The sequence below is a fragment of the Scaptodrosophila lebanonensis genome, unplaced genomic scaffold, assembly GCF_003285725.1.
Source record: "Scaptodrosophila lebanonensis strain 11010-0011.00,11010-0021.00 unplaced genomic scaffold, SlebRS2 tig00000001-arrow-pilon, whole genome shotgun sequence".
Lineage (NCBI taxonomy): Eukaryota > Metazoa > Arthropoda > Insecta > Diptera > Drosophilidae > Scaptodrosophila > Scaptodrosophila lebanonensis.
Window position 1 is genome coordinate 23,721,385 of NW_022060529.1, and position 27,837 is coordinate 23,749,221.

The window sequence follows — 27,837 nt, forward strand, 5'->3', positions numbered from 1 at the left end:
CCTTCTAAAGCAGCAAATATCAGACCAAGCGCAATGCAACAATATCAAGGTGTCTTGTTTATTAATTTTATTTGAAGTACTGTTTCCTACCTAATTATTACAACATTTGATTGGCAAATAAAAGAACATTTCGTTTCATAGGAAAGGAGTTCGATGTGAATTGGAGAACACATTTATAATAACTTAAATATGTGTATATTTTTGCAGAAAACCCAACGAGGACTCTGAGTTGCAGCAAGAGGTGGACATTCCAGAGGTGGATCGGATTGCTGGCAATCGTCTGCCAGGGCAGGCGATGGCCGATCTGTTGATGGTTTTTGAGTTCCTGCACAACTTTGGCGAGACTCTGGGCTTTGACATGGAGTCGCTGCCATCACTGCAAAATCTACACGATGCTCTCATTAGTGATAGCAATGCCGATGCTGAGGAGGAGTTGCTGTCGGTGATGACGCATCTGCTTGTTTGTGCCATTGAGGATCCGGGTGTGCCCAATCCTGGGCGGCATACCACATTGCTTGGCCAGTCCTTACGCAATGCCGACATCACGAACTCAAATGTTTCCGAAATTTTGCGCATTTATCTGTATGCCACGGCCACAGGTGAAATTCGCCAGATGCACGGCATCACCGTAGATCGGGAACGAGAGCGACGCGTTCCTGATCATCATCAGCTCGATGCAGACACTGCCACGCATTCGGCCAAGAATCAGGAGTACTATAAGTTGCTGCACGAGAACGACACATGGAAGATGTCGCATTCTCTGAAAGACCGGCCGTTTGTGGCATTGAATCCAACGCGTAAGGCGCAAATGCTTGCGCATCTTTGTAATGACCTGCTTATGAACAAGGCCGTGTTGCGACAAATCGATGGCAGCCTGGAGACATGCGCCCAGATGCGCAAGGAGAAGTACATGACGGACATGAAGGTACGCAAGTATAAAGCCCTGCACATGCGGAAGGCGCGCATCGAAGCCTACGAAAAGGCCCAGGCGGAACGCGAGGCAGCTATGCAGGCACTAATAACGCAACAGAAACTTGATGCCGAGCGTATCGCCAAGGAGTTGGAGGCCAAAAAGGCCGAACAAGCTGAAGAGAATGCGAAGGTGGCGGCAGCGGCGGCTGCAGCTGCAGCAGGACCACCCGCAGTATCTGTAGCCACCGTCGGCGGGGAGCAAAACGAAACTGAGCAAAACACAACAGAGCAAAACAACGGGATCGCAAAGGAGGATGGCGATCCGATAGTAACAATCCCAGAAGAGGGTGTGGCAGCACTTGAACAGCAGTCACAACCCATGGAAGTTGATAGTGATGCTTTGACAACGACTCCGACGACACCTCGCAAGGAACCCGACTCAGTTGCACAGCCCCAAACTCCTGCCACGCCTATACAAATCTCTGAGGTAAGCCCCTCTAAGAGCAGCGTGGGCGATGGAACACCCATCAAGCAGGTTCCGGGCAAAATTGATGATTTGGCCGCCACGCCTACTTACCATCACAATGGCGCATCGGGAGTGGGAGGGGGCGGCACTACGCCAACTGGCGATATGAATGCGCTGCTGCAGGCTAAGAAGAGTGGTGCGCGTAACTCGATAAACGAGGATGGGCATGCCGATGTGAGCATCATTGACGACGATCTCTCCGATCTGGACTCGGAAATCACAAATGTGGAAGAGGACGAGGACAATCGTTTGAGCGCAGACGAGCTGCAAAAGAAGCTCGATAAAATAGTGCGTGCCTCGCTCAATTGTAAGGAGGCGCTGGAGAAGAGCACCAATCAGTTACGAGCCGCTTGCTTCGGACAGGATCGATTCTGGAGGCGCTACTGGAAACTGCCGAAGGCTGGTGGCATTTTTATTGAGGCGCTGGAGTCGGCGCAAAATGATATTTGCGGCTATCACGAGGCACTGGAGGCCATGGACGAACAGAAGCAGGAGCGCTCGATTGTTGCGGACAACGACGCATCAGATCCAGGAGCCGTGGCAGATGAGCTGGCAAAGATTCCGGCTGATTGTGAGGAAGAGCAGAAGCAGCAACCGGACACAACAACAGAGCCCATGGAAGTTGACGGAGAGGTTGAAAAATCAGTATCAGCTGCTCAGGAAATGGGACAATCGTTGCCTATTCCAGACAATCAGGAAGAAGCCGAGTTGGCGCCCACATCGGCTGGCATCCAGGAGGATGATGACGATGATGTGACTGAAATCAACAAGGTAGAGCCAGAGATTGTCGATTTGGGCGATGACGATGACGAGGTTCCCCCAGTTAAATCCGAAGTTATACCAGCAAGGCCCGAGATCAAAGTTAAATCCGAAATGGAACTGATGGGTCCGCCGCCCACCGTTGTCTCTACGAAGACGGACTTTGAAGCAGAAATCAAGATACCCACAATACCCGGTCTTATACCAACCATGAACATGAACAACAGCAATGGCAGCAACAACAACAACAGCCTGAACCACTGTGATAAGTTGGAAAACAACAATTTGGCCATGGGCGTGATTCGGCCTGAGGATGTGAAACGGGAAGACGACTGCATAATTGTGTCAACCACGCCCGGCGACGATACGCCCAAATGGTTCTCCATAGTCAAGCGCGAGGTGCCACTGATTAGTGAGCTGTCTGCCGAGGAGGGCGGTGTCGTGGCCACCGAGGTGCAGTACAACTATGCAAACATTACATGTGGTTCGCAGCTTCAACTGCAAGGCCATCCCTGGGATCTGGCCAATAACATGCAATATTACACGATACCCATGGAGGAGTGCAAGGTGGATCCACTGAAGATCACGCAGGAGTGCATATTCTCACTATCCGGCCTGGACGAGAAACAAATGGAGCTGAAACTTGATGAGTACGAGGCCAAGAAACTAGCGGCAGCAACGACGACAACGACCACTTCAAAAAACGGTCTGGCGTCTCCTCATCGTCAGGCTACGATGCGTGATCGCGCACTCAGCGGTGATGAGGAGCAGCAGCCCAAGTTGGAGCCGGCGACCAAGTTGGTCCGCCCGACAAAGTCTGAGAGTGGGGATGAGTTTTTTCGTTTGCGCACTGATGCCGTGCCGGACACGGGAGGCGAACAGAAGCCGAAACTAGAACTGCGTCTGGACGAGTCAGCGTCCCATCCCTACGTGCAGAACATTGTCAATCTCTCGCTAAATAGTGTGCAGACCTACATACCTATTGACATACCCCTGCCGCTCTCCATGACGCCCGACGAGCACAAGATGCTGGAGCAGGTGAAGTTGACGGGATTCCCGGACCGCGTACATGGAGTTTACGTACCCAGACGTCATCGTTACGGTTGGTGGCAATTGGACGATGAGCAGAAGGTTCGCCAGCTGCTACGCACACTGAATCCTTCCGGACTGCGTGAGCGCGAGCTGCAGGAGAACCTCACACGCTTCCTTGCCCTCGAGGAGCCGTTGGGCGTCAATTATCAGTTGAAACTCCACGAGGTCGACCAGCTGGGATTGCTCGACTACATGCCGCCCGATGCCGTCGGCGACTGGAACCCAAAGGTGGCCAAGCGCGTGGAGCTGGCGTTACTGGAGCAACTTGAATCACTGGAAGATAAAATAGCGAGTGCCTCCATGCAGCTCAAGAACTGGCAGCTGCCCACGCGAATCGAGAGCGAGCTGAACCTAGAGCCGGATGACGCCGACGTCACCGAAGAGGACTTTGTGAGCATCATACCCATGATACGTGAACGCATTATCGATCTTGAGGCGAACATCGAGCGACGCTACTTGAAGCCCCCTCTAGGCTCGCAAACCGGAGATGCACACCTCGCGGTCATAGCCCAGAACCAGCAGACATCTACACAGACGCAGAACTCAGCCTCGGCCGCCGCCTACTTACTTCAGATGCAACAACAACAACAACTCTTGCAGCAGCAACAGCAGCAGACGAACAACATCAATCCTTCGTCCTTCAATGAGCGAACCATGGCCTTGGCCGCTGCTGCAGCGTCTGCTACGCCCAGCACCAGTGCCGCCGCTGCAGCCACGGGTGGCGGCGCGATTTGTGAAGGCAGCGCCCTGGCCGGGTCTGGGCTGGCGGTCAGCAACGAGCAGGCGTCCGGCGGTGCTTCGCCGTCCAGCAACTGCGACAGCGACAAGGACGAGAAGGTGGAGAACATACCCAAGGGTCTGGTGCAGTGGCGCGACGCCGTGTCGCGATCGCACACAACCGCACAACTCGCGATGGCGCTCTACGTTCTTGAATCGTGCGTAGCCTGGGACAAGAGCATCATGAAAGCGGTAAGTCCACAACTTCCACACTCGCTTGCCAAGCAAAACATTCTTACACTCAGTCGCACACTCACTCATCCGCATGCACCCATAACATGTTAAAGCATCAATGCACCCGGAGCACTAATATTTGCCAGAGTTGTGCTTCTGTTATTAGTGTATACTAGTTCGGTCTCTTACTTTTCAATGCTCTCTCCCTAAAAAAAAAAGCTGAGTCGAGCAAATATCGTTTCCGGTACGCGTACTCGTATCTCAATAGATGATTGTACATATTTCGGTTATCAATTGGAAAATTAGGAAAGGGTACTTCCGTTAGTTAACTATCACATTTAATTCATAACACCATTTCATGGTAAGACATAAAAATCTTCTAAAAGGAGGTGTCGAGTTAAACGGTTTATTTCCTTTTCGAAAACGAGTTACGATTTGCAGCATAAATCATCTTTTTTAAGACCTACATACAAATACACACATACTCGTATGTGAGAATGCCTAGCTTTAAATATTCATTGAACATTTTAAATTATTAATTGCATGGTAGTTTTGTTGTACAATGTCGCGCTTTGGTTTTCAAAATTAATTCCTGTTTTTTTTTCATTTCATTTATCTTTTCCTTTTTGTTAACACTCGCTGGAATGTTTGACTTGATTGTTGTTTGTGGTGTTCTCGTGCTGTCTCCTTGTTAAAATCCAAACGAAAATTTAACGCTTTTATACTCACACACACACACACACACACACAACTTACATTTACACACACACCGCCATATGTTACACGTAAAAAAAAAAAACGAAACAAAATTAAATGCTTTGTTGCCGAATGCCCCTGCGAAACAATTCGTGACGTAATGGACGCAACGCAATAAACTTAACGAACGCATGACCATTGACAAATGATCACGCACAAAAGTATGCAACACTTGTGCACAATAAAAGAAAGAGCGGCGCCCAAAAGCATGCAACCCCAAAATCAAAAAAACAGGCTAACAGCAGCGCCAAGAACAAGAAAAACAAGAAGAAGCAGCGTCAGGATAAAACGCCAGAGAAACGGGAAACGTTGACAAAGGATCTGAAAGGCGCCAAAGTGACGATCAAAATCAATTTGAAGGCTCTAAGCGATGCAATGCAGCGCACCACAAATGGCAACAACAACAGCAACAGCAACAAGAAAAACAAGAACGACTCTGACTCGAACTTGGACTCGGCCACAGAGACAGACTCGGACATTGAGACGACGAACACTAGCAAAAAAAGAAAGTGTAGAGGTTCAGCCACTACTACAAACTCTTCCAAATATTCGAATTCCTTACAGAATTGCCAATTCTGCACTTCGGGTGAGAACGAGGATAAGTTGCTGCTCTGCGATGGTTGCGACAAGGGCTACCATACGTACTGTTTCAAGCCCAAAATGGACAACATACCAGATGGCGATTGGTGAGTATTGCTTCGAGATTGATTCCCAGTGTAAAAAGTGCGACTCCCTCCAATCCTTTCTAATACTAATTTACATGCCCAATCACACCAAATTTCGCCAATGCACACACACATTTGTCGCGCCGTTTGATTTGTTCATGTTACCTTGTGTTCTATTCTTTGTTCTTTCATGCCCCGCACTGTGCGCGTCCTGGCTAAGACATCTCTCCATTTATGAGGCCACTTCTAATCGATCCACAACTCATTTCAGGTATTGCTATGAGTGCGTGAACAAGGCGACGAACGAGCGCAAGTGCATTGTCTGTGGCGGCCACCGACCCTCTCCAGTGGGCAAGATGATTTACTGCGACTTGTGCCCGCGTGCTTATCACGCCGACTGTTACATCCCGCCGTTGCTGAAGGTGCCGCGCGGCAAGTGGTATTGCCACGGATGCGTAACCAAAGCACCGCCCCCAAAGAAACGCACCAGCAGCAGCAAGTCTCGGCGAGATCGTGACTCGACCACGGCCGCCAAGCGACGCAATGACAAGCAAATTACGACACCGGCAACCTCCAATCTGGGCAGCCTCGAGAACTTGCCCCAACTCAGCAATGCCGAGCAGCAGCAACAGCAGCCACAACAACAACAACAATTCCTGTTGCACTCATCGCAGCAATCATTGAACTCCTCGCACGAGGAGTCCATGACCTCCCTGCCAGCGCCGTTGAGGTGAGTAGCAGTCGAAGCGTCCGATTCGGCGGCCTTGCCACGTCCATTGTAATGCTCTGTAACCCACCCTCTCTGTGTCTGTGTCTTAGTCCGGCGCACTCGATTGCCTCGGCAACGTACGACGAGCAGCAGCATAGCAACTCCATAGATGCCACACGCTTTCAGGCCAGCAATGCCAACAGCAACACCCAACAACAGTTGCCCAGCGAGCCAGATGGCCAGCTAACAAGTTATCCGGCTTATGCTCCAGCCCACGGCCTCGTGCACCAGCCGACGACCTTGCCTGCCAACTTCGGCGCTGGCCTGCCTTCGTTGCCGACGCCACTGCTACACCAATCGCAACAACAACAACAACACCAGCAGCAGCAGCAACAACTACAACAACAATCACAACAGCCGCAGCCTTTGCAGTTCGTGGCTGTGGGAAACAGCACGCCCTTGCCACCATCTGCAGCCATATCGCCACGTGCTTTGACGCCGACGCGCACACCCACCCCAACGGCGACGCCACCGCCTCCCCTGCAACCGCCGACACCGAATGTGGCAGCCCCACTGTTGCCGCACATGCAGCAGACGTCACCCAGTTCCCTGAACGTCACCTGCCAGTCGCCACCGCAACAACTGATGGCGATGCCATCTCCTCGCGCCTGCACACCAACGCCGCCCAGCAATACGACACAAATGTCGCCGCCGCCCATTAATATACATGCCATACAGGAGGCTAAGGAGAAGCTGAAGCAGGAGAAGAAGGAGAAACACGCCACCAAGAAGCTCATCAAGGAGCTGTCTGTCTGCAAGACCCTGCTCGGCGAAATGGAAGTGAGTAGCCCATTCCCTCTCCAAACTGTTCCAAATCACTAACTTAGCGACTTCCCAACAGCTGCACGAGGACTCGTGGCCATTTCTGTTGCCAGTGAATACCAAACAGTTTCCCACATATCGTAAAATCATCAAAGCCCCAATGGATTTGTCCACCATCAAAAAGAAATTGCAGGACTTGAGGTGTGTATTGCGGATGAGTTCGTTACAAATTGTAACAGTTTTCAAATGAAATAACATTTAACCACAACTGAGTCGCTAAAAAGCTGGAAAATTAAAAATGTTCACTGTACTTGCCCATTTAGAATAGTCAGCCCTTTTATTTGAATGTAACTTTATTAAACCGGAAAAATGTAACTTCTTGCAGCTACAAGTCGCGTGAGGATTTTTGCAGCGACGTGCGTCAGATTTTTGACAACTGCGAAATGTTCAATGAGGATGATTCCCCGGTCGGCAAGGCCGGGCATGGCATGCGAAAGTTCTTCGAGTCGCGCTGGACTGAGCTCACCGATAAGCACTCTTGATACCCTGCACCGCATATGCCCATTCAGGGGGCTATTACCACACCCCCCACGCAAATATCGAGCAGTGTGTCAGCATTGGGCGAGTTGGCAGTAAACCCAGCAGCAGCAACAACAACAACAACAGCATTGACAGCAACAACAACAACCAGCGAAACGACAACGCCAGTGACAAGTGTATCACAATTTTGGTGAAGAGATTTGTAAAACACAATTTGTATTTGTAAATATCAATATACATATAAATAGTGAAATGAGGTAGCTGTAGCTTGTATTATTATATTAAGTTCCGAAGCCTATGTATAAGCATGAAAGCATGAAAGTATTGAACGTCCTGCGTTTAAGCCAGCCAGCCAGCCAGCCAACGCATTGGTATGGCTTTGAATGTCTATAAGAAAAGCCAGGCCAAGGCGAACAAATTTTATTTTACATAGATATTTGTTTAGTTCGTAAGAGAGCAGCAGCAACAACAGCGACAACAACAAAAACAACAACAACAACAGTATATAACCCATAACTATTAGTATAAGACAATGGCAGTGAACGGCAACAAGAAATTAAATTAAAAAAAAAAGGAACAAACCTACATACATTTGTATGTATGGTATATGTAAGTATGTTTCGCGTTATCGGTTGCGCCAATTATCATGATTTGAACAGTATTTCCTGCACACATCTGCAGAGCTTTGTCTACCTTTGGTTTTTCAATTTGTATTTATTGTAACGCTGGCAATTATTGTACACTTGCCTCGCTGTCTGCCACTTTTAAGCGCTCATTTATTTTTAAAGTTGTACTTATAAACACACACACACACACACACATGCGACTCTGTATATGCATGCACCACCCATAAATGTATTTATGAACTATACATACATTATAACAATATACTCAACACGCTGTAGGAGTAAGGAATGAACGAATGATTTTGTAACTATAAATGAATTAAGTGTATTAAATTATTTACTGTGTGTAAATTTAAACAATGTAGTTTCGATTCTTTTTATTTCCCACGGACATCAAGCGTTATTACTCCAGAAGGGTAAATGCGACAGAAGAGAGCGTAGAAGTAATACATTTTTATAAAAAAAAACCCCCAACAAAAAACACTCGGAGCTCGTAGAAAGAAAATGAGATTCGAGGCAATTGTGTCAGTTTTGGGCGACAGATAACAGACATTTAAATTAAACGAACTTTGGCAGTATACCTTTTTAAAGTTACGATAAAATATTACCACACACATTTACACCATACATACATATATATACATATGTAATGCATGAACAATTAATTTTCCGAAATTTCAAACAGTTTGGCAATTAACGAACAAATCATGAATGGGAAATGCAATAAAATCTAAGCTGTAAATAGGAAATAACAAATATTCGAAAGCAAATGCGCAAAGAACGCATATATAGTGCATATGTATGTGCAGAGGAAATGTTAAATATATATAGATATATATATATATATATATATACTAGCTATGCATAACGATATATACAAGCATTAATTAACTAATATGTATTTACACATACGCCTACATACATACATACTACATATTGAACATTTTGAATAAATAAACTCATTTGCAGTGCAGCACAATAATTAATTGAAAGAGCGAACGATCGAAGGAAAACAAAGCAAAACAAATGTTGAACGCAAAACAAGAAGGAAAGAAAGACAAGAAACGAAATAAACCAATGTGCAAATTGAACACATGTTGTATCCGAAATAGTTTTTGAATTTTTGAAATGTTAAGCAACAAACAACAATATGCATCCGACAGACAAAACAACCTCAATAAGTACATACAGCTACAGCAAAGCAAAATCGAACTACCTACGATTGGTTAAGCAGAAATTTTAAATGAATTACAAGTACATACAAAATACATACATACATAGTTTGTATAAAGTACATATTATATGTTATGCCATTAAATAAAACCAATTTAGCTTTCACAAATACATACATACATACATACATGTAATGTATCTAGCAAGATGAAGTTATTTACATACGCGCGTGTACTCGTATAAGCAATGCCAATCGGTTGAATGTTGCTTCTGTAAATATTTCCGAAAAAGCTTCAGTTAAACATATATGTATTTAATAATATAATATATATTGTATATATAGACGACATTGACAGCACAGCCCCACTGACCCCAACCAACTCCCACAAACCACCCAAAGCACCCAAAGCACCCAAAACACCCGAACATTCCGAACATTCGTAATACAAACATATAAAGCCGTTACCCCATCGGGTTCGGCTCGTTATTGGCATTCATACAATTGTGTCATTTCAAATACATACATACATACATACATAAATACATGCATACATATACGAGAATGTGTGTATGTTTGTATAATTATAAAAGCAAACAAACATGGCGTTTTAAAGGAAAGCAAATAAGGATTTATCATACAAGTATGTATCTGTACTGGGCGTTTGAATGTTGATGACGAAAACTTTTAGCCATAAACAGGGCCGTGGCACTGGGCACTGGGTCTGGCTACTTTTCGCGTTTACCAACACTATTGCTTAACCAAAATATTCAGTTGGGATTACGTTTGAGCGCCGCCACCGTGTGGAATAGATATAAAGAATGAAAACAATAACTACAAGTACATATGTATGCATGTTTGTTGTTTTTGGTGATAAACATTTAATTTTAACGCAAGCAGTACCAGTAATAAATAAAAACATACATATATACTACCATATAAGTACAGACATACGAGTGCATAAGCATTGAAATCACCTTTGAAGTGAACAGCGCAAAAAGTAATGCGAAATGGCAGAAATCAGAGATAATAGAGAGGAGAGGTCAACATTTTCGACAATTGTGCACATGTGAAAAATATATAAATAATACTATCAAAATATCTACTATATCTTTTATTTTGTCCGGTTAAATGGAAAATGGAGTTAGTGATGTGACAGGGGTTAGGCCGAGTGGTGAATACTCCTCGCCTTTGATGATCAAGCCACGGCCACTAAGTCATTCCATCACCTCTGGCATATGGGTGTGTTTCCAGTTCTGTTCACTTCCTGTTCCTATCTGTCATTGCTATGCTAATTGGAGTGGAGACGGGCACCCTATATCTGGCGCAGATGCCTACCTTTGATGGGGCCAGCAATAAATGTGCTAACGTTTCAGCCACGGTGATATACTTTCGGACTCTCCCAGCAGCCACACGAATGTAAAGGAGCTGCAAAATAGGTAGTGTCCTGCGAATGTAAGTAAGAAAACCGATCTTACACCTCTAACCTACCCTGGCACCAATATTTTAGCTTACTTACAAACCTAAAAAGAATAAATTTTCCCCCTCGAAAGCGGGGTTGCGACAAATCAGAGTCTTCTTATATACTATATTTCGAATATCATAATGAATGATTAATAGTGAAAAGTCCTTCAATAGAATATGCACCTATTGAGGTTAAAAGTTCACACAATTATTTTGTTAAATACCAAAAATTCTACTTGGATCTATTCTTAGCCAATACCGATCCAACTTTAGAATGGTGTTTGCCCTTCTCTAACTTGATTATTTCTGGTTCGAGATATTTTGCGATAAGACAATAAGGTGAGCTATTCGGATCTATATATTTGAACGAAAAACACAGATTGTGCCTTAAAGACAAGAAAATTGCAGGGACCGCAAAGAATGGATTTTTTATTTTTAGTTTTAATTTATTTATGGACTTAAAAAAAAAAGAAATTCGAATCTTTTTTATGTTTGTTACCTCAGACTTGACTTGAAATATGGTGCTTCTGGTGTGGTCCCATTTCGATTGGGTTAGTTTAGTTCAGTTCTGACAATGGATCAATGAGATAACTACCTTAAGCATATGTAAAAGTTCTATTTCAGGAAAACAGGATGCTCATCAGAATCATCCTCGATTCATGTCACTTTAAATGACAACAAGGCAAAATTACTCGGATTATTTATCAAGGGAAGCAATGCACAGCGGCTGTTCCTTATGCAGCATTCACTGTATTGGATGGATGGATGGATTACATCTGAAGTCGGTTTTTTTTTCTTAATTTTACTTACTTTATTTGAAATAGTTCTTTCGGATACCATACGAAGATGTGCAAAGTTTTAAAGGATGTAGAAGGAGTGTTGTTAGAGTTACAAGCCTAAAATTCGCCAGTCCCAAATCTAGCGAATCCGGAGAGTGGTTGATGATTAAAATGTGTGAATTTTTTATTTTTCAAAAAAACAACTGTTGATCCATTGTTGATTTTAGCCAACTTTTTAAAAATCGATCAATCGTCGATTTTACGATATTTAGTTACATTTCAGTTAATTGCATAGGAAACCCAAAACAAATTATTGTATGCGGAAATGTCAAACTTAGTATCTTTGTACTCTATATTTTTAGTACATATATTTTATTTTATATTTAAATGATTATAGACTTTAAATGTAAAGTCTTCTAGATTGTCCGGCTAGTATCTCCAATTAAAATTTAATTCTTCAACCAAATGTTTGATACATTATTCTCAAAACAGATGCCAGAAACATTAAATATAAACATTGTGTTAAATTTTAATTGAGGAAAATTTAAAACTGCAAAGAAATGAAATAAATGCCAAGCCAAGTAATTAATTTGTAACGCAACGATGTGCCTTATTAGCAGGGCGTAGGCAGGGGGGCCATTGTCCCCCCACTAAAAAATTTGTCGCCATATTAAGTCGACCACACATTCATTATTTTAAAATGGAACTGAGTTGTATTTAATGAAGTTTTTTTTATTGATCATTTGTATACATTTTTATTTTAACGCATCGCACATTATTTAATCAAACATTTTGTTTTTTGGGCTCCCTTTGGAAAAAGCTGCGTACGCCTTGCTTATAAGCATTAATTGAAAAAGTATAAGGACGAGTTTAGGGGGGAAATAATGTGATGCATTCCTGGATAACTGGGGCATTTATGAGGCAGTGGATCTGAGGCGTGCAAATTGTAAAACATCGCTTCAATGTTCAACCACAAAATGGCCAAAACGCTCGTCATTCCCCACGTGATGGCTGCCCGCCAGCTTGTAATCATTGCATGTAAATTGCGGGCTTGGATATCGTTATTGTCGGTTTTGAAAGCGCATCAAAAATTCACCGCAACTGTCAAGTGCCGTTGCTTACACGCCTCAGTGCACAGCTGTTGCAATTATAGACCGAACCAACGGAGCTGAATCTGCTGCATTCGAGTACAGAAGTTACAGTTTTGCCAAAATCGGGCCGGACCACAATAAATCATTGGCAGACAAATTTGCACGCATGCGAGTTCGTAAAAATCAATCTACTGGCCCGTATTTAAAATAAGGTCTTCTTGGGGCATAAATCTTTTTGTGGACTCGGCCAATTTTGGCTGCTGACAGATTGCCGGGGTTGCTAGGGGAGAGGTCAGTTTTATGGAGGTGCAGGTTTTACTGCGAACTTGTGGGGACATAAAACTTGGCACTGTGGGAACTGTGGCGGCGCAGGCTGCTCTGGGCTTAGGTGTTAATTCGTACTCTTTTATGACGATCCACTCTCTCACACTCCCCAATTCCTCAACCAACTATAATCCAGCGCAAATGCCGTTAAAAGGCCGACAAGCTGCGCACGCAAACGACTCATTACTGAGAATGAGAAAATATACAATATATGTAACACACATACACACATATGTATGTAGTATTATGCATAGCTATAGTATATAGAGTGGGTAGCAGCGAGGTCTCATGCCAATACCATTGACAGTTTGAAAACTTGAAACTCGAAACGCTTTAAAAATCGCTGATTTATGTAATTATTCGGGGCGACAAGAATTTCGTGCTCTCCTCGTTGTCTGCGTTTCTGTCTGAAGCTGCACAACAAAAAGGGTCCAATACCAAATGGCTATCTCAACTGCAGCCACAAAGCCGGCAAGCCAGTCAGACAGCCAGCCAGCCATCCAGCCAGCCAGTTAGCCAACCAGCCGGTGTGTTTGAGCAGCAGGGAGGGGCGGATCGAGTCGAGTGAAGTCAAGTCGGGTTGAGTCGGGTCGGGCGACTCCGACTCCGACTCCAACTGCAGCAACATTATCAAAACATCATGGGAGATGACCAAATTAACTGGCCAAGACGCGTTGGACCCAGACGGAGATGGAGATGGAGACGGAGACGGAGACGTTGGCGATGGCGACGGCGACGGACACGACTGGAACTCGCACGCTACCTGAACACACATACTCGTATGTACATATGTATAGGAGTATGCGAGTATAGTATATGGACATTACTAAAGGCCAGGCAATAAAATTGCCTCAATCGAAATTAAGAACGAAAAATGTATTGAAAACATTCTCTGGTTGCTGTTGTTTCAGTCTTTATTGTCGTTAGTTTTGACTGCGGGGTCTGCGGGGGGAACTAATTTAGGGCCATGCATCACACAATGCACATTGTAGGCGCAACGAAACGGGTTTTATGCTCATACTTGTATACATACATATGTATGTACTCCTATACATATATACATATATGGCTTATGTGTTAAACACATGTTTGTGTGTGTGTGTGTGTGTGTGTATATCCAGTGTGCACCCATAAATGCATATGTAAGTGGATGTCCCAAAATGGAGTTCGAGACGCAGCCATTTGCCTGACATCGAGTTGAAATTTTAATTCTGGCTTGTGGATGCTCGGCGAGTTCTGTTTTATTCTTTTTTTTTTCATCTGCATGGGACATTAATTAAGACACAAAATGAGTTAAATGTATTATTCATACATGCCTCCACATATCGCATTCCTCCATTGTAACTGGCAGGTCTGTTATTCGGCTTCCAAATATATATTCATGTTATACATTTGTAAGCCATATCCTAGCGTAAAAAGTATCAGAATACTCTTTAATTATTATGCTAGTCATTATATTTGTTATAAATTATTTTTAGATGTCGAATAAAAATTTGAATTTAATTTCAAAATTAATTTAATTTAATTTCACATAAACACTATAATTATTTATTTAATTTATTATATTTGTTAAAATATGAAACACGAAATATACGAAACTTTTCAATAAATTTCAGATTTTAGACGCGTTTGTCCCCTCTACATAAGTACTACTCGTTTAATAGACTTATGATCCCGCAGTCTAATAACGCTATATGTCTTTGTGTACAGCTCCACAGTAGAGTGCACCTAAAACTTACAACGAAAAGTCTACGAACAGTCAAAATTAGAATGCAAAGTCTTTACTGTATTAAGACTACTATAAAACCAGACCTAGACCTATGGCTAAAAGGTATGCATGTGCCACTATCTAAAGTCCTCCGAATCATTACTGGAACTAACTGGTAATGAGTCGGGGCTTAAACCGAAGAGAAGTACTACACGGCTACGTTGTATTTGATTTTAACATTTTTTAAATAGTAATATATTTGTATATATTTTCTTGGGGTTACAAATTGGATTAAAAGGGCAATTATTTATTTTATTTTATTTATTTATATTTATGTCAACAAATATTTAAATAGTAATATATTTGTATATATTTCCTTGGGGTTAAACATTTGATTAAAAGGGCAATTATTTATTTTATTTATTTATTTTTATGTCAACAAATATTTAAATAGTAATATATTTGTATATATTTTATTGGGGTTAAAAATTGGATTAAAAGGGCAATTATTTATTTTATTTTATTTATTTATATTTATGTCAACAAATATTTAAATAGTAATATATTTGTATATATTTCCTTGGGGTTAAACATTTGATTAAAAGGGCAATTATTTATTTTATTTTATTTATTTATTTTTATGTCAACAAATATTTAAATAGTAATATATTTGTATATATTTTATTGGGGTTAAAAATTGGATTAAAAGGGCAATTATTTATTTTATTTTATTTATTTATATTTATGTCAACAAACATTTAAATAGTAATATATTTGTATATATTTTATTGGGGTTAAAAATTGGATTAAAAGGGCAATTATTTATTTTATTTTATTTATTTATATTTATGTCAACAAATATTTAAATAGTAATATATTCGTATATATTTTATTGGGGTTAAAAATTGGATTAAAAGGGCAATTATTTATTTTATTTTATTTATTTATATTTATGTCAACAAATATTTAAATAGTAATATATTTGTATATATTTCCTTGGGGTTAAACATTTGATTAAAAGGGCAATTATTTATTTTATTTTATTTATTTATTTTTATGTCAACAAATATTTAAATAGTAATATATTTGTATATATTTTATTGGGGTTAAAAATTGGATTAAAAGGGCAATTATTTATTTTATTTTTTTTATTTATTTTTATGTCAACAAACATTGATTGTCGACATACGAAAAGTATTCACGTATGTATATAAAAATTATATAAAAAAACCTTATAAGCTGAAAGCCTGCGTGGGTGAAAAATAATCAAATTACAATTATATCTAAAAAGCACCTACGTCCCAGTGGGGGAATATTATTGGCCTTTCGGCTAGCCAAGTGTGGTCAGCGGGGTCAATAGATCTACCAATATAAAAAGAAAAACTTAGCAGAGAGAAGCTTAGAAATTTGGGATAAGATCAGGTAAAAATATTCATTGTACTTGTATTTTGAGCATAAAACCCGAAAAGGATTGTGCGATGGATAATCAGTTGTACATCTATTAAGAAGAAGGCGAAGATCATTTCGTGTTGTTCTGTAAATGAACTGAGAAATTGAGGCGACCTAAAAGGGCTGCTTTAGAAATAGCTCTCGAGTGTTTAGTCAAAGCTCCGAGAATCGTCGTTAACTGTGCATCCACATATGCGTCCTACAATGTGGCCAGCACCCCTCCAGGCACGGATCACAAAGGCCAGAGTGTGATGCTGCCACATGTTGCCAATTCTGTTGCTGTTGCTGATGATGCCATCTGCAATGCGGGTATTTAGGTGGCACAGCGACGCCTGACATGAGTTTCGCATGTAGAGGCTGTCGTCCAAGGCTGGCTCTGGAAAGGAGCGCTCTCTATTATCGCCACAACCTGATCATGGTGTGTGGATGGCTGCTGTTGCTGCTGCTACTGCTTTGTTGTTGCTGTTGTAGCTGCTGATGTCGTTGTCGGCAAGCAACATCATCGTCAACAACAACATCATATTGGTGACACATGGACACGAGGTACGATCGCAGTCGATACACAGAAAGAAATGTTCACTACGACCCCAAGATTCAAAAGCCACAAATTGACAATAAATTGTTTAGAGCTTTTACATTGTTGTGAAACTTCCAAAAACTGTTATCCAACACAATATAAAACATTATTTATTAATTAATCAACTGCTCAAAGCTCGTATTTATGGCACACTTGGCAGAACTCCCACTTGGGAAAAGGTTATAAATCTTAAGACCCGAGTTGTGGTTCACAATTGAGGACAATTGCTTAAGATTTGGGAAAACAAAATTGTGTATTTATATTTTTTAATCTTTCCAAGTTTGTATTACCTACAGGGTGGAACGGTAGTTCGCACGTTGTATACTAAGTAGGTGCCTGTTCTGGATGGACACAGATAATATGTCTAGACCGATCTTTTCAGATAACTATATCATATTGCTGCCATACTTAGAAATGATTTGATTTGTATTTTATTTGTAATCGAAAATACATGTTTCATTAAAGTAAAGCGTTTCGGTTTTTAATTTATAAAATATTTTTGTTAATTTGTCTGTTATTTCGGCTTCAGCCAGCTGGTTAGTTAGTTAGTTTTTATACCCTGTGTCCAAAGGGTAAAAGGGTATACTAGTTTTGTGCGAATGTATGTAAGAGGCAGAAGGAGGCGTGGCAGACCTCATAAAGTGTATATATTCTTGATCAGGATGAGAAGACGAGTCGATATAGCTATGTCCGTCCGCACGTCTGTCCGTATGTCTGTACGAACGCAAGGATTTCAGAAAGTATAAGAGCTAGAATAACCAAACTTGGTATCCATATTCTCCTAAGTCCGAGAATGTACGAATTTTAGTTTTTTTTTCGATGCACCCCCCCACTCTGCCACTATTAATGTTTTTACCATAACTCCCGTAATTTTTGGAATTTCGAATTTAAATTTGGTAATTACATCCAGTTAGTGATTATGTTTCCTTATGTTAAGTTTCATCATGATTGGTCAATTCTTAAGAAGTTATAGCCATAAATAAAATCGCTGCCCATGCTCCGTTTGCAAGTCTGCCTGCAGCTGCTGTTGTTGTTGCTGCTTTGGTTCAACTTTGTGCTGCATACATACACGCATATAAGCACGCAGACACGATTCTAATTTAAATTTATTCTATTGAAACTGTACATGAACATATCTCCACTTTTGTATATATGTATTCAATAATTTGTATTTAATTTAATTAAATAATTTAACTAATATAATTTCCTAAGTATAGGTTATTTAAGAGTTGAGCTCGCTCGACTTTAGCATTCCTTTCTTGTTTTAAAAATATATTTTGTATTATTAATATTTGTATTTTCCACTATTTATTTTTCTAACATATCAACCAAGTTAGTATTTATTTTTTAGGGCCTTCCAGGCCAACACCGAACTTGTTGTCTTTTCTGCTCAACAGATTACGGATGTTAATGTTCAAACTACACATTTTCTCACCTACTCTCAAATCTCTAAATCTCCTTCTCCTCACTAAAAGCATCTATTTTAACGGCTACTACGGCAGCGAACGGGAACATGGATTCAGATTTTTTTAAGCCATTTCCATGATCCATTTCTGTGAGTTTTGAAATAAAGTTGTTGTTGCATAAGACACAAACAAGGGCCTAAGGACGAAGATAATTTCTAAGCCATAAAAAGTTTTCAAAGATCCATTTGAAAATACGTTTATTTCTTCCTCAAGAATTTGTACTTATTTTCCTCCCCCTGCTCCACACATCGCTCTAATTGCTTTAATGGCAATAGCTTAGATTTACAAGAAGGAATGTTTGAAGATGCACTTTAGAATTATGCTTAAACTAAAAGTTCTCCCTTATCACTTAGGCCTCTGATTAGGGAGAATTACAAAAGGTACAGAGGCCGCCTTGGTTTCATCCCTTCGATCAATTTAGCTTTAATTATAAGTGAATTTTCTTTAAGTTTTTAACCCACGAGTATTTAACAATATGATTTTGAAAGAAGATCAGCCCACCAAAAATGATAAATAAATCTTGATCTGGTATTTTGTGCAGTGTGGTACGAGTATTCCATGGACGTTGTGCTGTTCTTGTCTATAACGTGCATTTGCATTTTTTCTTTAATTTGCCAGCCCAGGCTGGAGCGAGCAACTGTGCACTGTGTGGCATTCGTCGTTTGTTGGGGAAGGTCCGTTTTGGAATGGTTGCTGCTTAGCTTACTTATCGGGAAATGAAAACATCAGCGCTAGCCCCGGGCGTGCTTCGCAGAAATTGAGGCCATGTTGAGCTTAAAAGGCCAGGAAGTCTGCTAAAAAGGAGCTGGGCAGGCAAGATCAAGGCATCACGTTCAGGTAGCGCGAAGGAACGAATCGCATGTCAAGCGCATTAAAAACCAAAGAGCATATGGGGGCCCTAAATTTGGCTCCGTCCCCAGATGAAATTGCCGCTCATTATGATCTGAAAGTTTACTCATGGAAAATGCGCCGCTCGTGATGAGGGATTGGTGTGCTTTGTTTTAATGCCGACTAATCATGATTTCCGTTCGCAGTATTTAACAATTTTGTATGTCCGTGAGACTGTGTGTGTGTGCGTGTGCGTGTACTTGTATGTGTGTGTGAGATCTCTCATGAATTGTAACTCACACATACAAGTATAGTACTATACTCGTGTACTCAGATACAGATATATTCGAGCGTTGGCGGCGCTCGTTTCAAGTGCCTGTAATTGGCGCTGTAATTCTAGAGAAATTGCAGCTGGACTTGATTTATGCGTGGCCAGCAACTAAGGCAAATGGCTTATGAAATGAGCAGAAGCCAGAAGAAGAGAAAAAAACAAAATTTTAATTAAAAAAAATTTTATGCTCGATTTCTGACGAACTTGTTGGTAATCGCGTAGTGACTTAAGAGTACAGCGACCACGGAACGTCGTCAAAGTCGGCCATATTGTCGGCCATTAAAACAATTCTACACATTTTCCACAGCCAGTCCAGTAATCGACTGGACTGCCGTCCCGTCCCATCCCATCCCGTCCAGGGCAGCAGCAGCACCCATTAGTGCTCAACATGGAAGCTTCGGCGCTCATTCGATTTTAATTGCCACCTTTTGCGTGGCCAGCTCGACATGGCCCTTTCGTGGGATTTTATACATACCTACACACACACACACACACACACATACAAACATACAAATCCATAGTATAGGGGAATGTGTGTGTGAGTGTTTCGTTTTCGATTTTGTTGCTGCTGTTGTTTTTGGTCATTAGCTGGTCTGCGTGTAAAATGGCAGCCCGATTCTACAAAGTTGTCGACATATTAAGGTTGATTCGTGTGCCCGACCACCCGACCACCCGGCAACCCGTCCCTCCAATCGCACTGTAACTAATCCATTGGCTGGAGCTGAGGGCTGGGAGCCAATGGAGGAGCCGATCTGGTGTGCCATGTTGCATCACATGTGCAAAGTCATCAGCGCTTTGGAATTTTCGTTAGTGTTGGGCCTGATAATGATGATATACGAGTATATTGTATATCTATGTATGTATATAGTATAGAGGCATTCGCACTTGCCTGTGACTGCGGGCTCAATTATTAAAAATGTTTCCAAAGAATTCAAAAATATATACACTGAAAACTCTCTAGGCTGGACACTCACTTAGATACTTAGTACACGGAACGAATGTTATAGAAAAAGTACCCGCCTAACAGGGGTGTAGGGACAAAAGAGGTGTCCATTCAGAGAGTTTTCACTGTATGTGTTCCATCTACAAACTTCCATACATACAAGTAGTATAAATGTATATGTTTTTAAACCCTGTACTTAAAGCGTAAAAGGGTATACTAGTTTTGTGCGAACGTATGTAACACACAGAAGGAGGATACAAATAAAATTTTGTAGCTTGTTATGGCATGCGTTGAAACATTTTACAACGAACATTGAGAACGCATTTATGCCACTGAGTGTAGGGGTATTGTTTTGCATAAAAGGTGGAATATGGTACGCTAGATGTGAATATGTATATGCATGCAGCTTTAGGATAAGGTCTACATAGAGCTGTTTGTTTAGAGACCACAATGGTAAATTACAAATATAGTACGAATAACAGATTAAGGAAGTCGGAAGAATAAACGAACTAATGCAGGCGTATGTATAACTGAGTTATGAAAAAAACCCGTATTGCGGGGGATTGGGGGAAAAAACAGACACAGAAAAAAAACACAAACTCGATCTGCTTGGGGAACCTGGATACCAAGTTTGATAATTCTAGCTCTTGTATCTTCTGAGATCGTTGCGCTCGTCCAGACGGACGGACATGGCTATATCGACTCCGCTTGTCACCCTGATCAAAAATATATAAACTTTGTATGGTCTCCTTCTGCCTATTCCATACATAGGTTCGCACAAAACTTGTATAGCCTTTCACCCTTTGTATACAGGGTATAAAAATGCTGATCGATTTTACCTCTCTCGGTAATCGAACTCACGTAAAGGGTATTTAATTGCACATTTACAAAGCAACTGCGCGTCATCAGGTTAGCACACCCCTGATTTTAACAGTTTTCGCTCATTTCTATTAAAACTAAAAAATAAAAAATTCTACAAATTCGAGTGATTATAAACCACTTAATTTTTAACTAAATGAAATAAGAATTAATTCTCCTCTATTTTTGTAACCTGTACCCAAAGGGTGAAAGTCTATACTAGTTTTGTGCGCATGTATGTAACACACAGAAGGAGGCGTGGCAGACCCCACAAAGTATATATATTATTGATCAGGATGACAAGACGAGTCGATATAGCCTGTTACATACATTCGCCCAAAACTAGTATACCCTTTCACCCTTTGGGTACATGGTATAAAAATTAAACCCTCCTTTCTTATCAATGACCTTTTGTAAGCATACAGGAATTGATTTTACGAAATTTTTTAATGTTTCTAATAAAATATTGTGACGAAGTCCTTGAACTTCAGTAGTCGTCTCATCGCACGTCCTTGATAAGTTTGAGCTTCGTTTTCTTTTTATATAAGGCCACACAATCTCTATTATATTGAGATCGGTGCTTTTAGGTAGCCAATTTAATCTATTGCCTTCGACATTCCTCAAAAATGCAGTTTTCATATGGGCCTTGTGGCATGGAGCCTTGTCCTGCAGCATGATATTCAAAACAGCTTCCCCGAAAGGATTGCGACTTGTTTATTGGAATTTGGCGAATATTAACCTTTTTAGATTATTTTTTTGTTGGAATTAAAGGAATTGGACGAGCTATATATGCAAAAAATCGGCCTTCCTTAGCCGAATTTGGATCATTTTTGTACTAATTGATATTTTATGGTGCTTCTTGAGCTCACTCGACACTGCTTTTTCCTATAGTTTCCTCAATATTATGCGGCCTTCTATATGCTTTGTTTTGCGTGGTCTTCCCGGTCTGAGCTTATTTTTGAAGGAATAATGCTTCTTCTTTTTGTTAATTTGTAAGAAATTGATTGTCTAGGTGTGTTCTGTTATTTGCTAAGGTATTCTACAGAAATATTTGCTTTATACTTAGTGATCATTTAACTTCTAATTAATTCACTTATTTAACGTGTTTTGCCTATAATTTAACAAAAAATTCGATCAAACAGTGGTTATTATTAATAAAAATTACGTCAAAATTTAAAGTGGTTTGTACGGCAAGCGAATCCTTGAAAATGAATATGAAAAGCAATGTCAAAATACTTTTGTCCAGCCAAAAAATCACAATCTACTACGCAGATAATCATAGAAAAGAAATGTGTTACGTTATCAGAGCGACCTTTTTTTCTCATTTGCTCAACAATTAATAACCTCGTTTTTGAAACCGGTTCAAAATAAAATAAATTATTGTTTGTTATACATACATTTAATAAACTGAGATAAATCGCATGACCACCCCAACAATTTGGCGATGAACCTGCTGGACAACAGCGAACGGCTCAGGACATTACCCATGACCTATCCTCTAGACATCCCCAGCAACTAGCGGGATATTACAACCTCATAATAAATTGTCAAGTTTATTTAACCAATTTAATGATTGTCCACGATGGACAGATTCAAATAAAATACACTCTGCTAATTAATAAACTGAGTTAAATCGAATTGTGGGATTAAATAGGAAACATAAAATCAATTATAAAAAATAAAATATGTACTTTGTAAACGAAAACTGGAAATTTTCTTAAGGTTTCAGCTTTTTGGGCGCAACGTTACTTGAATGTGGCCTAAACCAGTTGTGAATTTGAACAAATACCCTAAAAAACAAGAGAGAACGCTACAGTCGAGCAAGCCCGACAGTGTAATACCCTGTACCCAGGTAAACTTCCGTCACTGAGTTATATGCGCCCATAGCAGCAGCAAAAAGAGGAAGAAGAAGAGCGAACTCGTTGCTGCAGTTTGTGGGGGTTGTACTGTAGAGAATTTGTTTCGCTAATAACTTTTCTCAGAATTGACTGAATTGGATAAAATTTTAAACAACAGTTATATATAAATTATGTGTGCAAAGTTTGGTTGAGGTAGCATTTGAAATGTGGACGCTATTGACGAAATTTAAAATTTAAAAAAAAAACATAAACTCGTCCTTACTCGGACCTAGGAGAATCTGGATGCCAACTTTGGTTATTCTAGCTTTTATAGTTTCTGAGATCCTCGCGTTCATCCAGACGGACAGACGGACGGACAGACGGACGGACAGACGGACGGACATGTCTAGATCGATTTCTCTCGTCATGCTGATTCAGAATATATATACTTTATGGGGTCGGAGATGCTTCCTTCTGCATGTTACATACTTTGCACAAACCTAATATACCCTTTTTACCCTACGGGGACAGGGTATAAAAATAGTTTTTGCGCCTTTCACACTCAGTTGTGTGCAATTACGCTTCAGTACGGCTAGTGGCAATCGTCGCTTTTCACTACCCACTGGATAAGTTTCTGGTGGATAGTTGCCGTACTAGTCGTTAGTGCAATCCTGGATGAAGGGAATTGGAACAGTTCTATTATTCCTGTTATTTTCTAATTGTCAGGCCTGCCTTTTTGTTTGCCGTCAACTACATGCTTGTAGGATATACCATTGTCACATTTATGACTTTTTATAGCCTGTACCCAAAGGGTAAAAGGCTATATTAGTTTTGTGCGAATGTATGTAACACACAGAAGGAGGCGTGGCAAAGTATATATATTATTGATCACGATGACAAGACAAGTCGATATAGCTATGTCCGTCTGTCCGTCCGTCCGTCCGACCGTCCGTCCGATCTCAGCAAGTACAATAGCTAGGATAACCAAACATTCAGGCATTCAGGTTCCCCTAAGCCCCAGGCAGATCGAGTTTGTGTTTTTTTTCTGATACACCCCCCATTCCAATTTTAAACTCAAATTTGGCATATACATCCAGTTCGTGGTTATTTGTCCGTATGCCAAGTGTCATCATAATAGGTCAATTATGAAGAAAGTTATAGCCATATGTAAATCGCTGTCCATGCTCTGCTTGCAGCGCTGCCCGCAGCTGTTGTTGTTGTTGCTGCTTTGATTCAACTTTGTGCTGCATGTCTTCTAATTTAATTTAAATAATTCCATTTTTTTTAATCATTTAATTTTTTTTTTAATTTTCCTTTTTTGTGGAGAGTACAGGCTATTTTACTGTCGGGCTTGCTCGACTGTAGCGTTCTTCTCTTCATAGCGTGGCTAAATTTTAACTACGCCTCTTCTTCTAGTCTAAATATAAATATGTACATAGGAATAAGCCCAACAACAATTCAAATGTAAATTGTAGATCTTCTTGGTTAAGTTAACATGAAAGTAATTGGTGTTTCACAGATTTTTCAACCAAATGCGAAAAAGTTCACCTTGATTAAATACTCGAAACGTTGTTGTAGTGAAATTTCTATTGATTGTAATTTAAAGTGCTACCATAAAAGCGAAAGACCGTTCAAAACAATGGGCTTCAGATACTTGTAATTTACACATGATGGTATGCGCTAATTAACAATTTCCGTAAGTCCAAAACTATTTTAAATGCCTGTGAGACTTCGCTGAATAGCGGGTTGGCAGGCAGGCAGGCAGACGGGCAGGCAGTCAAGCAAAAATGCCATTGTTTGCGCTGTATCTAAAAATTACTAACAATACAATACATATACAAACATATAGTATACAAGTATAATATACACACGCAATATATAAATCAAGAAGAGTGTTGAGCACGCAATTCCGTGTTGATCGCTAAACGATCTGGCTAAATGCAATTAATTAACGCCAAGCGGCTGTGGTTTAATCAACAATGGCAGTACACAAGCGAATAAGCCGAATGGCTCTAATTGCATTTAATGAGGCCGTTGGAAAAGTGTAAATTGCAGTTGGTTTGTTTCCCAGCACTGTGGCTCGCATTTGCCATCTCGCGGCAAAAATCTCAAAATTGTGTATTTCATTTGATTTTCCATAGATTTTTATTCGCTTCAAATCAACTCTATTTAAATAGAAAACAAGAATGGAATGTACAAGATGAGCGGACTCGATTTCTGTATACCCTGCACCTACTCCTACTAATTTAACAATTGGTTAATGCCAGAGGAAACTCTGCAATTTGCGACAGTGGCTGTGTTGTGGGGCTGGAAAGTGGGCCTGCGGTCCATCCTAATGCCCAAGTATTGGAGCTCGTGGTCCTCCTGTAGAACTACGCTGTTTAACCAGACAACTGGTACATCGTTTGTCCTTCGATCAATTTGTCGAATCTAGTCGAATATTCGACCTGGGAGTCCAGCTCTCAAGCAGGTGGAGATATTTCAGCAGCCCATCTGCTCCAGTCCAGTGTGCCAGACGCGATCAAAAGCCTGTCGTACATTAACAAAGACGCCATTACAATGTCATTTGCTGTCGGATGCTTTCTGGATATTTTTCATGCCCTTGTGAACCTGCTCAGTGGCAGCAGTCCGTCCCTGAAACCAAGCTGGTGGTCCGGCAAGATGTCATGAAGTTTCGCCCACATAGCAAGCCGCGCCTCTCAAACACCTTTGAATGTGGAGGGAGCAGACTGGTCAGACTGGCCGGGCCTGTGAATCATAATAAGCATCTAACTAGCCGGGAATTACTGGATCCTTAGCATTGCATAGAATAAGAATACAATACCATTCTTCCTCTTCTTTTTTATCAAATCAATTTGGATGCGAAACCATAGTGCGTGCTCGATTTTGATTTGCTGATTTGAAAATGATTTTAGCTGCGTGCAAAGATTTCGCACAGTTGCGTTAATTAGCGCCAATTCAGAGCATGGATCGCTTTTCAGCGCACTCGACACTCACTGCTCAGTGGTTGCAGTTGCAGAGCTTTGGCTCGATGGCCGACTCAGATACTTAGAGCGCTAATAGGCTACAACTTCATTGCCGTCCATTGCCGCTGCGTGGCTGGCCGTTGTTTCATCTTGCCAGCATTTTCCTCAATTTTGTTCCTAATGATAATCGCTGCCCATGTAGCTCCAATTGTGGCGTGTTTAATTAACTTAATGAACGGCAAAGCCGCCATGCACAAACACACACACACACACAGATTCACCCGGACAGTTAGACAAAGTTATGAACATGCTGCAAGTATCTATGTATCTCATGGATATGCAATTGTGCAGCCATTTTTGTTGCTCGCACCGATTGGCGACGCAACCTCGGCGGCATTGAGCATTGGCCGTGGAAAATGCGACTTCGATGGCTGTGTGGCAGGCAGCACAGCGCAATTTACACTTTGATTTCAATCAATTATTGCATTGTTTTACTGCGTCTACTCCAGTTGCCAATTGTCGGTCAATTGAACGATGCACGTCGTTCCCTCGTCTGCGGGTCTGCTGCGATCTTGGCGTGCGTTCGTCTCCCGGTTCGCCGCTGGACGCGTTCATTAACGAATATTGGTTATGATTGTTTTATCGTTTTCAATTTATGGACTTTTTGCTTTAATTGACCATAAACAACTAAATACTTAGCCAGACTGCCATCTATTTCACATTACGGGCAGTCGCAATACAACGCGAGTACACTGAGCAAAACCGACTCACTTGTGCCTGTGGACTATGAAGCGGGGCCATTAAGCCACAAACTTGTTCATTAGAGTGCTGTGTGTTTTGACTTCTAACCCGAACGCTTTTGGACCATCCTCTAGCCCACTGAAGCTTGTTTTTCCATTGATTTCAAAATTTACTTTGAACTATATCATACAAGTATAACAGAAATTTTCAATTAATATTGCGTCCACAGTTATGGAGTTATCTTTGCATTTATTATATTTTTACCGGAAAGAGGACATGGAAGATCTTTTGATTCAGCTTCAAGTTCTGCAATCGTGTTTACAGCCATATCGGCGATGGCTTGTGGGGTGTTGTGTTTCATATATATTGGAAATATTTGTTCTTTCGAATAAAAAATATGTTGATTTTATTTTTTTTTAATTAAAAATCTGCATACGAATTACCAAATAGACACCACTGTTCCAAAAATAGTGGTAATGTTGTTTGTTCGAATAAAAAACATAGATTTTTGGTCCATTTTTAAATTTAAAAAAAAACACTATACGGATTAACATAAAGAAACCATTATTTAAATGATTTAAATGATGTAATTTAAAGAGTTTTTTGGGAAAAACCTATGTACTTAAAAACTGAGAGTGTTGATGTCAAGCCTGGTGGTGTTCGAGGGCCCAAAAATCCAAGTTGCACCATAATTGAAAAATGATTTTCTGGAATATTTTAGAACTATTTTCTTTATTTAAATTTTATCACTTTTTTGTTTTCTGTTACAAAATGTACGTTTATAATTTCAAATAACAAAATAAATTAATTTTTAATAGAATTTTGGTAATGTGTGAGTAAAACTCATTGGCATAATTCGCTTTACGATTAAAGAATAACAAGATCGCATTCGGCTAATGGGTTAGTTGGGTATTTTAATCATTGTTCCTATTTGAATATTCTTGT

General features: G+C 40.8%; 1 protein-coding gene across 5 annotated transcripts in view; it reads left to right on the plus strand.

Annotated features, from left to right (window-relative positions):
- The window catches only part of LOC115634529, a 45,795-nt gene extending 37,073 nt beyond the window's left edge, over positions 1–8,722 (plus strand). For 4 of the 5 annotated variants that reach the window (XM_030532335.1, XM_030532338.1, XM_030532336.1 and 1 more), the window contains 6 exons: positions 208–4,258; positions 5,159–5,682; positions 5,933–6,391; positions 6,481–7,210; positions 7,272–7,393; positions 7,578–8,722. In XM_030532335.1, the coding sequence (XP_030388195.1) occupies positions 208–4,258; positions 5,159–5,682; positions 5,933–6,391; positions 6,481–7,210; positions 7,272–7,393; positions 7,578–7,734 (6,043 nt within the window). In that variant the 3' untranslated portion in view covers positions 7,735–8,722. The remainder of the gene's footprint in view (positions 1–207; positions 4,259–5,158; positions 5,683–5,932; positions 6,392–6,480; positions 7,211–7,271; positions 7,394–7,577) is intronic. The other variant, XM_030532339.1, reaches the window with a different exon arrangement.
- Positions 8,723–27,837: the final 19,115 nt, after the last annotated feature.